At 31.6% G+C, this 13,283-nt stretch overlaps 1 protein-coding gene across 1 annotated transcript in view; it reads right to left on the minus strand.

Moving 5' to 3' along the window:
* LOC115875947 (nucleoredoxin-like) overlaps positions 1-13,283 on the minus strand; it is a 64,858-nt gene that overhangs the window by 27,804 nt on the left and 23,771 nt on the right. Inside the window, exons 3-5 of the mRNA XM_030891553.1 lie at positions 10,371-10,526; positions 9,185-9,313; positions 8,943-9,043 (exon numbers count right to left, since the gene is read on the minus strand). Coding sequence (XP_030747413.1) covers positions 8,943-9,043; positions 9,185-9,313; positions 10,371-10,526 — 386 coding nt within the window. The remainder of the gene's footprint in view (positions 1-8,942; positions 9,044-9,184; positions 9,314-10,370; positions 10,527-13,283) is intronic.

Raw genomic sequence — 13,283 nt, forward strand, 5'->3', positions numbered from 1 at the left:
ATAATACTCAAGTAATACCATATGATCGAAAAAAAATGACAGCCATCTTCATTTCATAGCCATCGCTGACGCCGTTTTTTCTCGATCATACGGTACTATCAACAAAGAAAAAGTTCCACTTCAACAATCATATTTGAAAAAATAATTTTTTACAAATAATTTGGTATCACACACTTAGTATTTCGAGTCAAATGGTCATTATGAAGCGCAATTTTTTTTCAAATAAACCGTATGCGAAAATGTCAAAAGTTGACATATGATATGTCATTCTATTTAGAGTTTCATTTTCTATCGAATAAAGTAGAAATATACCGAGGGTGGCATTTAAAAATCAAAAGTTGTAGTCATTTCCGGTGAGACAGGAAGTGACCAAAAATAGTTGAATACGTCTGATTTATGTCATACATGTCACGTACCAAATTTCGTTTTTTTTTATCTGATATCATTTATATCTGATCTATTTTATCATTTCTGTAACATAAATTTGTTAGTATTTTAGACATACATTACTTCATTAAGAATGTGTGTTTAAATGTTGTTGTGGCGAATGTACATTTATGTATAATCCCAATTTTTAATAATCCGTTTAACTATAGTTTTTTCTCACTATTTTATACCTCCTTCTTCGTCAAATATAAACTCGTCTCCTGCATTCCCTAAACATTATTACCATGCACACTTCCAACATATTTCTCTCAATAAAGCGTTAGGTATTTGGTTCCCTTCCCCAATTTAAATACAAATTGCCATTGGCCTCTGAGGAGGCAACGCCATGTAAAGGATAAGGGGGTTACGTTTACAATATACGTTCTCTTTAATGAAACCGAAGGTTAATGGCCCAGTAGAAATAGGGTTAGTCTTAATTTAATTACAACGGTTTCGACGCCTTAATACTGATCGTGTTTGTATTCCAAGGTGCAATTTACATTTAGGGTCTCTCGCAACAATTAAGGATAACAATATATGTTGTAGTTGCTAGTTTGTCGGTGTACAGAATGGTTTATCCGAAAATAGAGGTGGGAATTCTAGTTCCTTGAGAGGAACTAGTTCCTTAGTTCTAGTTCCTCCAGAGGAATAGTTCCTTGAACTAGGTCTTTAGTTCACAATAGTTCCCGACTAACATTGACTTCCCCGTTGCTTGCTAATCGGTTTCGTTGTCAGTCAGAACTATTCACAGTATGATCTGTATAATTTTTATAATGTACGAAATATAACGAAGATATTTCTTAATTTTAGGGACCTAAAGTGAAACATTCCCATAAATATTCAAAAAACAAACTAAAAATTAAAAACAGTATTCACGACAATTTTCCGTGCATGGTAATTACGCCGGCTGTAGAAAATAGACAAGGCCGAATCTATCGCCGTCGCCTTGTATTATATCTCGGGTCTGCCGACTCAATAGATTCCCGTGAACTAGCCTTTTATTTAGTTCCTCTCAGTCCTTTCGGTCCGGGACAGGTAACTGGCCGATCCGTACGTAAACTAGTATTTTATTTAGTTTTTAGTTCCTCTAGGTCCAGATCCAATAACATACGGCTTGCGCTCCTCACTCCTGCCTAGCATCGGGCTACGATCGCGTTGGCCGATCCGTCGCCATCGCATATTATTACATATCGGTTACAGTCTCGATCCCGGAATAATTCCTGAGGAACAAGTTCTTTGAGAAACCGGGAACTAGTTCCTTTCATTCCGGGGTCGGACTGGTTCCTTGCAACTAGTTCGTTCACGCACTACACATCTATATCCGGAGATACAAAATATGATAGAGTACAAAGTACAATTAGGAGAAGTCTGAAAATTTGAGATAATAGTAATGTCGCTAGATGAAATTATAGACTATACTAATTTTAAGCACGAGGTATATCCGGCTATACCGGAACTAGAAAGATGTCACCTTCATTATTTAAATTGACCACCCTATATATTTATTAATTAGCAAGACTAGCACAAGACCGACAATGCAAGAGATTTCCGTAAGACTACGACCAAGTATTCAAAACTCTTGCGGTCTTGCATTTTTTCCACCTTTATGTGATATAAAGAAATTACTTATTTGATCAAAATTATTGCAAAGGGTGTTTTCTCGACTATTCCGGCTAGATTTTCTATAGATCATACCAAATAAACTTTTAGTCACGTGATTAAGCTTGACCGGCACAGCGTTGCCCACTATTATATATTTTCTTTTAATCAAAATATTTTAGGAAGCAAACAAATTAATTATAAATATATAAACAGTTATTATTTACATCAACAAAACTAACCTCTCTAACAGCACTTAAGGGACATAAAGGGCCGTTACTACCGCTTTCCCGTTCAAAATATTCTAATAAAGTTGCGATTATTTTTTTACGGCTATTAAGCTATCTTGTACACTTCCCACTAAAAGAGGTTCTAAAAAGAACAATGTTCAACTGTAAGGTCTGCTAGTAAAAATGTTTATGATTAAAGAATCATAACACAATTCATTTAAACCAAAAACTAGTTATACAAAACTAAAGTGTCTAAACGAATGACAATGTCAGAAAATAATTAAATATATGTGGCAACTTCACATTTTTTACAGCAGAGCTACCACCTGAACCCCAGCGGGAAATATAAATTCCAGTTTGTTAGCCCCGCGCCGAATATGTCCATGATTGGCAATAATGAATTTAAAAATCGCGCCCTCGGTTACGTAACTAAAATTTAATTCGTATCGTTTATATGTAGAAAGTGCCTCTAGTAAAAATCTATTAAAAATGCAGCCGTCTTTAATGTCAGAAGCTCAAAAAATATTATAGTTAAGGGAATATTTTGGGAATAATATTTTCTATAAAATAATCTAAATGAGAATCATACTATAACAGAATTATGCAGAGTAATAATGAAACATTTTCATAAAAGGTAGTAATAATTAAGTTTTCTTTTGCAAAATATTCAAAGAATATTTATTTCAGCTATTTAATATCATCACCAAAACCACCTAGTCATTATGAAGAATAACATTAAAAAGTAACGATAATTAAAGAAATTGCAAAATGTTTGAGGCAAGTTCATTTTGGTCTTAACATTAACCAAGGCATGTGTTGACATGAGTCAAAAAACGCAATATTCAGGAGACATGGTTCTAACCGAAAAATAATGTTTTAGGAAAATTTGATCACTAAATTATTGCACAGGGTGTTTTAAAGATAGTTTACAAATACTAAAGTTTATAATAAACTGAGTTCACTAATTAAAGTTGATATATTTATATACAGTTTTAGGGAATCCAATACAGGAATCCAATACACGAAACAAGGAAATCTTTAGAGGAAAATCAAAAACTACATTTTGGAACAAATTCTTTAGTAGCTTCGACACATACTCTGGAAACTCTGGCATCCTTGGGTGAAACCGAAGAGATTGAAGAATCAGTTTTTTTTCTAAAATTGAACAACTTATAATATGTTCCCTCTATAACCAAAACCAAGAATCACTGTCCGACTTGAGGTGGTAGGCATTTTCAAAAAAACAAAGTTCTGATGCCTTACCGCCTACTTTAGGAGCCTTAAAATCAGCTATAAGACGATGCCATTGCCATTATCAATGTATGGAGTGGTGTCGTGATATATTGGCTCATCTAAACCTTCCATCACCGGATTATTACGGCTGGAAATTCGAAAATGGGAAATACGAACCCATTACATCCGATTTATCATTAGCACCTGATTTTGTTTTAAACAATATAAAGTGTTCCTGTCAAAAATCAAGGTGCAATCTTCGTTGTAAATGTGCGTCTAGCGGTTTGTTTTGCAGAGAAATGTGCGAATGTTCTGGAAACACAGCTGCGATAATATCACTGTTAATGACAGTAATAATGACGATGAACTTGAAAATTCTGATTTGGAGTTTTAAATATTCCACGGAAACTATTGATAAATTCTTGTAAATTGTAAAATATTGCAATAAAAATTTGAAATTATAAAAGGTTATTTTTTTGAAACATAAAAACTCTGATAGAGGTATATATATGTATGTATAAATATAAACAAAAGGGTTAAAGGGCTTTGCAAATAACCTTATAGCGATATAATATATACCATTAAGTTAGTCATCCCAAAGATATATGAAATCGACACCCATATTGTATACAAAAAATATATAATAAAAAAGTTAAAAATCATCCCTTTAAAATAAATATGGCGTCAAACAACCCCAAAAATCAGGTTTAACATAGTTGAAAACTATTTTGTAAATATTATGTAAATTATCGTATGTAAAAAAAACAATTCGTTAATGTAAAATGGTGATACTTATTTACCACCCCTTAATCCCTAATAGGGGTTGTTCTCCCTTCTGACATACATGAAGGTTTGGTACCAAAAAAAATCAAATCTACTTATTTTTCTAAAAATTTTGGTGCATGATTCATACATGCCTCACTTTTTTGCAAGCGGATTACACATTTAAAAGATAAAAAGATAAAAAAATATAACATTTTAAACTTGATCAAAAATTTTTCAGTTGTGTTTTTTTGCATCTGAGTGAATAATTTTTTAGAGTAGGATTTTTAAAAAAATATTTTTTGTTTCGTGCATATTACTGAAACTTGCGTTCAAAAGATAGTTCAATCGTTTTCTATTAAATGGAACTGAATTTCATTTCTAATTTACAATTTTGTTGTCACTGAATAGAGAAAATATTTTAGTAATTCATGACCAAAAAAAAAATTATGATCAAGGTGACTTTCCATGAAATATTAAATACTAAATACTTCTTTATTAGGTCACTTCTATCTTGAAATATTGTGTAAATTACTGTTAATTATTTAGATACAAAATTACGAAACCGCTAATGTATTTCAATTAAAAAACATAATTACAAAATAAAAAAAGATTTAAAAAACGAGAAAGATAACTTTTCCAATTTGAATAATTCCGAGGAACAAAGAGACGAGCCATTTAAATTCAGAGCGAATTGTACGAAGCCATTTCATGAAAAGGTCGCGTTTTCATAACGTCACGATACTTTCGTCATGGGAAATCCCTACGGAATAAAGGGATGAGAGAGTAATCCTCCCTTTCTCTAAACAATCTTGACAGAGTACCTGCACTTTTAATCACAACAAAAATAAAAGCATAATCTTCGGTTTTTATTAAACAGTTGTATTTATTGGGGAAATAATATTGTGAAATCAATATTTTTATTATTAGCAAAAGATATTGTAGTCATAGCGGATTTGACAATCAATAAGTTAGGTTTGCATAGCTGTTATTTACTGGTTGAATATATTAAATTGTAAAGCGTTTATATCATTGAACATATAATATGGAGTGATTCAACAAAGCACCAGATAGAAATGTGTTTTATCAACGATGTATCGATATTGCTTTTCTGCACTTCCATATTATTCTATTTGTTTTAAATCTAGTGAAATATCTCAGTAGCACACAAATAATATTATAGTTAGAGTTATATATTTTCATTTTGGTAATGATACTTCGTATAAAGTAGACTAAGTGAGAATCATACTATACCAGAATTATGCAGAGTAATAATATTAAATTTTTTATAAAAAGTAGTAATAATAAAAAGGCTAAAGTAGTAATAAGATTTCTGTTGCAAAAATTAAAATAATATTTTTTTTGCTATTTAATATCTAATAATAGATAAAAATTAGATATTAATAGATATTAATTAGTGTTAATTTTTGGTAAGTTTTATGTCAATTTTTAGTAAATGACGACTAGAGATTAACCTAGCAAAAACTATTATCGATTGTCATTCTCCAGTCGCATTTGGCGCCGTTTTTTTCGATCACACGGTACTTTGTATAAGAAGTCTAACTGAGAGTCATACATCAGTACGATTATGCATAGAAATACATTTTTAGGTTACAAATATATTAAAACAATTTTTATTTGAACTAATTTAGTATGTAAAATGTAGGTAATCATTTTAGAAAGTAATATTAATTTCTTTTTTTTTACTTTCTAAAATATTAATTTCTAAAGGTGCCAGGTGGCGTAGAGGTACAGACTCTCGTCTACCAATCTTAAGGTAGTTGGTTCGAATCCCACACCCACCACACAATTTTTATTAAATAATAATAGTTTGGGTACCTAGGTCGACTCAGCCTTAAATGAGTACTTGGGAATCACAATCCTGAGGTAATAATAGGCGGTTGAAGCGTAGTGCTAGCCACATTACCTTCCTTGTATACCGAACTGCTCTAGTATGGAAACCTGTACCTTGCTACTCCCAAGGCGTTAAACGCTATATACAGGAGCTATTATTGTTATAATATTAATTTCTTAGAACTTGTCACTAATAGGTAGTTCTGCTTTCTAATTTATCTTTTTTAAAGTTATAGGAACACGATAAGCGATATCGTACTTTAATACTTTTATTCTATAAATACCGAAATACAGGGTGGCGCACCTCATTCGCCTTGGTTGATTATACGAAAACGGAAAGATGTAGAAACAAAATATTTTATGAGTATATGTGGGAAGGCAATGCGCATAATTTAAAATTATTTTGAAATGTACAGGGTGTATCAGAACTAAGATCTATACCAAAGTTATATTTTTTCTTATAGAACACCCGGTATTTTATTTCATTTTTGGACTCTTGGATATAAAATAATTCATTTATTATAAGAGTTTATTATGTTTAAAATCTTTGGTTTTTGAGATATTTAAAGATATTTAAATATGCATGCTATAATAAAAAAGTTTGTCACACAAAACACTAATGTACAAAATACCTTGTACATTACTTTTCAGAATTAATTTTTGTGCTAACCCTCAAGCCGGAGAAATAAACTTTACTAAAAAATTTGATTGCTTCCTTAAATATATACAGGGGTATCAAAAAGTGCTGGTCTATTTTAAATATTTATTTTACATAAAAACTTCGTTATTTCAAATGCAACACTATGTATTTTGTAAATAAGTCGAAGCAGATTTAAATGCTCATTCAAACTCTATTAGGGTTTCCTATACCTATCTGGCTCAGATTTTGAATAAAACGCGATTTTTCACTAAAATTGTAATCAAGATGGCTGGTGTCGCCATGGCAATTTTCTAGTGACACTTAGTAGCTATTTTCAAAATCGAAAAACAGGTTATTATCATTTAATTTACATACAATAATTTTAATAAGTAAGTATATTTTATTTTATTAGGAAAAATGAAGCTGTATCTGATGGGGGAAGGAATAGATATGTTACTATATAGTAATTTTATTTGCTTCTTGGCCTGAAGGGTTTATGCTCAAAGATAGATAGATAGGAATATAGATAGATAATAGGAATTTTCTTGACAAGCGTCTTTAAAAAACTACTTTTCCTATTTCGCAGAGCTGATAGTGTGGTATATGAAAAACCTATTAAGCAGAAATCTGTCTTTGGAAGTGAAGAAAATGAATTTGCCGTAATTGGTCCTTTTATAGAAAATCCAATATATCTACAAGTCATTGTAATATAAATCAAAGAACTACTTGTCTATTTTTCTTGATAAAATAATAAATACTTACTTATTAAACTATTGTAGGTAAATTAAATAAAAGAAAACTGTTATAAATTTAAATAAAGGCCATAAACTAATGCCGATTTTGAAAATAGCTACTAACTGTCACTTTTTATTCAAAATCTGAGAGAGATAGGTATAGGAAACCCTAATATAGTTTGAAGGAGCATTTAAATCTGCTTCGACTTATTTTAAAAAATATATAGTGTTGCATTTGATATAAGGAAGTTTTTATGTAAAATAAATATTTAAAATAGACCGACAATTTTTGATACCCCTGTATATATTTAAGGAAGAAATCAATTTTTTTAGTAAAGTTTATTTCTTTGGCTTCAAAGTCAGCACACGAGTTAAATCTGAAAAGTAATGTATAGGGTGTTGACAAACTTTTTTATCATAGCATGCATATTTAAATATCTTTAAATATCTCAAAACCTAAAGCATTTAAACATATTAAACCTTTATAATAAAAGCCTTATCAAAAGAATCCAAAAAAGAAATATAATACTGGGTGTTCCGTAAGAAAAAAATATAACTTTGGTATGGATCTTAGTTCTTACACACCCTGTACATTTGAAAATAATTTTAAATTATGTACATTGCCTCTCTACATATACCCATAAAATAATTTGTTTCTACATCTATCCGTTTTCGTGTAATCAACCGAGGCGAATGAGGTGCGCCACCCTGTATATTAAGTAACAAAACGGATATACTTAAAAATACGTGTTTCCGATTTTTAATACGCTGAATATCTTGTGTCAACAACTGGTTTTGTGTTAATATATAATATCTATCTACAGATTGGCCAGAGAGAGCAAACATGATTCCGATAAACGACACTTAAAAAAACAGAAATACGATGAACGTTTGTATTATTAAAATTCAGTTACCTAAAACTACTGTCATATATTTAGTCGATGAATAGACTATATCTACCGATATACCTCAATTGATAATTATATATAAACGATACCAATTAAACTTATAGTTACGTAATCGAGGGCGCGATTTTTAAAGTCATTGTTGCCAACCATGAACATATTTGGTGCCAGGATGACTAACCGGAATTTAAATTTCCCGCTGGAGATTCAGGTGGTAGCTGTGCTATAAAAAATGTCAAGTTCTGACACTTTAGTTTTGTATTACGAGTTTTTGGTTTAAAATAATTGTGTTGTGGAACTTTAAGCTTAAAAAATGTTTAATAGCAGATCTTGCAGTCGAACATTATTTTTTTTAGAATCTCTTTTAGTGCGAAGGGTACAAGATAACTTAATAGCCGTAAAAAACTCTTCGCAACTTAATTAGAATATTTTGAACGGGAAAGCGATAGTAATAGACCTTTATGTCCCTTGAGTGCTGTTAAGAAAGTGAGTTTTGTAGATGTAAATAACGTGACTAAAAGTTCATTTGGTATGATCTATATGTATTTTACTTACGTACCTGTCGCTTGAGACAAATATTACTTCAAAGTTGGGTTCCTTTTTCCTTATGAGTTTATAGACTTCTGCGAGTTGTGGTGTAAAAGCTCTACAAGGTGGGCACTATAAAACAAAAAAAATGTTCGTTTAATCTGTATACAGTGTGGTCTAATTTTAAATTTACGTGATTTTAGAATATGTAGATATTAGATATGTATTGCTGAATTAACAATAAAAAAATACGCAAGTATTAACTTAATTTACCCAGTTGGCTGAAAAGTAAAATCCTCTAACTCCCTCTGACAAATCTCTGTATTGCAAATCTTTTTGAATGCCTTTTGGATGTTCCTGGAAATACGTGCCTCCTGGTTGAAGAACAACATCCTTAAGAACCTAGAAAATGTATAAATAATATGACAAGAATAAATTGTAGTCTGTTTAAAAAATACATTAATTTTCAGACACACTCTTTAAAATTTATAGATATGTATTTATTCTTGTGCATACGATACGTCCAAAAAGTTTTATGATCATGAAGGCTTTGATCTTAATATATTTACATAAATTTATTGTAATTTCCCATAAGAATTATTTGTCTATCAACATACAAAGATACAAAGAAATCTTTTGAACATAAAATTTTGATTACATTGCACCTTTAAACTTGTATTGAATTTGATACAGCTCATGGTAGTCAGTGTTAATTTTTTCCTTTTTACGACTGGCAGGTTAATTATATTTCATTTTATACTAACTGTTCTATGTAGTGCCTCCGAGTGAACAACCTAACCTAACCTAATTGCATAGATAAAGGAAATAAATTTAGATTGGAAAGCCCGTCAAAGTATATAATTATTTTGGGTCGCGACCGTTGTACGCGATCTGGCGCTGCTATAGCGGTTGCTAAGAACAACCACAAACAATAACAGAACTTATGTCAAAGTCAGAATCTTCAAAAATTATAAAATCTTTCAAAATTTCAACCGCCCTCATTGAAATAATACCGAAAAGTGTTAAAAGCGTCCATTCTCAAAGTAATTATTACTATCTTGTGAGTTTAATTCAAATTTTACTTACTCAAACCCGTGATCATTGTGAAAAGGTGGCATTAAAAACTAAGAAAAATGTGTTGTGAACTGAAAAACCCATCGTGGATCGTGGCATAACGTCGGTTTTCAATGTTTCATAGGTATTTCACATACATGTCTTTATATAAAATAAATTTTATTGTATGCAACATACTGTATTTTATTTATAAAATTAAAAGAAAATAATTATAAATTTGAATAAATAATATTTGGCGACATAATTCCGGAAAAGGCCGGACCGCTCCGAAATTTTCAAAAGCTTCGGGTCGCGACCGTTGCAAGAATAGCGCCAAACATTGTCCTTATGGGCACTTTCCAATCTAAACTTATTTCATTTATCTATGCCTAATTGTCTTATGTACCTCATCCACTGGTCTCGGCCTCCAAGGAAAATTGATACCATTTGGATCCTCCAGTAGTTTTTCTTGAGCAGATACACTTATGGTTGCCCCGTCTTTGTCTAATAGTACCAAAGTGGGCACTCCGGATTTTATCCTATACCTTCTGCTGAGTCTTGTCTATAAATAAAAACGAAGCTATCTTTAGGATGTGACAAACGTTTTAGTGATTAATGTTGCCTGAAAACTTCTATAATGAAACTATAAAATATTATGTTATTGATGATATAATATGAACAAATTAATAGTCCGTTAAGTTGCTAATCAGTCATATTGGTCAGGGCAGTCGCATTCATTTAGTCATTAGTCACAGTCAACCACTCAGCGAATTTTAGGGATTATTTATTATTTCTAATCTCTCTCATCCTTTTTATTTGAAAAGAGGGTGAAACCTATTATTATCCTATGATTCCTATTATTTCCTACTCTCAATAAATATATCTAGATATACACACAACCAAACTTATATGGAAAATTTATCTATTATGTTTCATAATTTTTGAGACGTATGAAAACATTTTGTGTTTATGAATAAAACTCAGTCCTTACCAATGACTTAATTAAGCAGCAATAAAAAAATAATCAGTTCCAAATATAAACACAATGGTATTTTTTTGGTTTCTGAAATGAAATGAGATTTAAATTTTTGGTCAAAAAGCAAAAACAAAATGAAAGTTGATAATTTTAATAATCCTTGTGGCCACCTCTAGCCCTTATGCAAGCTTCTGTCCCCGCTGGCATGCTTCTTACTAAATTATCAACGTTGTCTTGGGTTATGTTGTCCCATTCTGTTAATGCTGCATCAATAAGCTGTGTAAGATTTCATGGATTGTTTCGACAAACTCTAACCCTTCTTTTGAGCTGGTCCTACAAGTGTTCGATAGGTTTTAGATCTTGTGAACATGCAGGCCAGTCCAAAAGTATGACATCTTCCATTTCAAGACATCCTCTAGTCACTCTGCTGGTATGGGGAGGTGCACTATCGTGCATGATGTTAAAAGTATCCCTAATTGCAGCTCTCCAAAGACTAACGATTAGCACTAAATTGACATATCTCCTACCCGTTTGTTGTCGTTTGTTGAAGTGGTAACAATGAAGTTTTTGCCCCAGCATAATACCTCCCCAGAACTTTACAGGTATTCCTTTATATCTTGGTAATTAATTGGCAGCTTGGAGTCTCGCCCGTCCATAGATAATGCTCGTCTTCCTGGAGCTCTGAGAACCCGAATTGGATGGTCATCTGATCTTAGGCGAATTCTGGTCTCAACCGAAAAAAGAACATTTTGCCAATTCTCAGTTGTCCAGTTTTGATGTTGAAGGCACCAATTTAGCCGGTCAGTTTTATTATGATGACCCGTAACTCTCTTCTGCTGTACAACCCTCGAGCACGAAGCCTTTTTCTTTTGGTTTCAACTGAAACGTTCACACCTTTAGCTACCAGAAGTTGTCTTTGTAGCTCTGGATGAACATTGGAATTTCTTCTAACAATTTAGCCCACAAGGCGGTCTTGTATATCTGTTAATCCAACATAAGACATTTTAATTTTTTTAATTGTTTTTTGTTTAATCGTGATTTTACTACTGAACACAAAATTCACAAGGAAATAAATCGCAACTGTTCTTTATTAACATGTTTATTTACAATAAAAAGCCTTATATTAAAGTTGTATACAAATTTTTTTCTTTGCAGGAAATTTAGTCACAAATAAAGGGCGATTCCATATAAGTTTGGTTGTGTGTATATTCAATGACAGCTTTAAATGTATCCGTCTCTTTGTTCAATAAAGTATGAAAACAAATTTTCCAGTAGACGTTTAAAAATCATTTAAGAAATTTTCCGATTTTCAACAAAAGAGGACAAGGAAACGCTACGAAAGCTACATTAGGCTTTATTATACTTATGGCCATTTACCAGGGAGAAGGTAAAATTTGAAGCAACATTTACGAGTTTTCTCCATTCTCCTTTCTTACAGGTGGAAAATTCTACAATTGTACTTCCGCATTTCGCTTCTATAGGATAGAATAAAAATGTTTGACTGATAAACTACTTTTTGGCAGTAACTATGCGGCACGCTATTAAAATGTTTAGACGTTGTTTATTATGTTACAAAAGAAGAATCTCCCCAGGAGAGATGGCACATGTTTTTTAAACACCAAAGCTTTTTTTCGGTTTATTTGAAAAAACATAAAACTGCAGAAAAACTGAAAAGCTAATTTGGCAAAAGTGTGCGCTGTTCAACCATTCTCGTGGAAATAAAGCACCAGATTATAAAACTTGACCTAAAATATTATACGTAGTGCTTACGCGCCACTTAAAAAAACTAAAGTTTTATAGTGAATCCCCTTAGCAATAATTTTCTCCTACTTCAGGGTTCTTTTATTACGTCGCATAAAGATTACGACTTTCCACTTCAGTTGGCTTTTGCGATAAAAATTTTATTTTAAAAAAAGCTGTAAAAATATATCTCTAACGATTTATTACATAAAGTAGTATTATATTTGCTTTTCTTTTCAATAGAATATTTAAATTAAGAATGAATAAAATGTTTTGAGACTAAATGTATACAGGTTGAGGGTTGGAACTTTTGGTGTTACAACGGCAAAATAAAACACTAATTCACCACAATACACCAAAATATTTTACTTCTGCCCTGGACGCGTGTTTCGCTATGTTAGCATCATCAGCAGATCTAAGTCATATGCAGTCCAAAGAGATATATTATTTTGAACAATTTGTACTCCAGGTTAGGTAGCAGAAATCCAACCAAACGACGGTAGAGAATGAATTGTCGAAATTACAACGCTTAGTTGGTGATTGGTGTTTTTCATTCCACACTGTCAAAATCTATGGAAATCGACTTACCTTCTCTTCAAATTC

The sequence above is a fragment of the Sitophilus oryzae genome, unplaced genomic scaffold, assembly GCF_002938485.1.
Source record: "Sitophilus oryzae breed Bouriz unplaced genomic scaffold, Soryzae_2.0 scaffold_1396_pilon_pilon, whole genome shotgun sequence".
In the NCBI taxonomy this organism is placed as follows: domain Eukaryota; kingdom Metazoa; phylum Arthropoda; class Insecta; order Coleoptera; family Curculionidae; genus Sitophilus; species Sitophilus oryzae.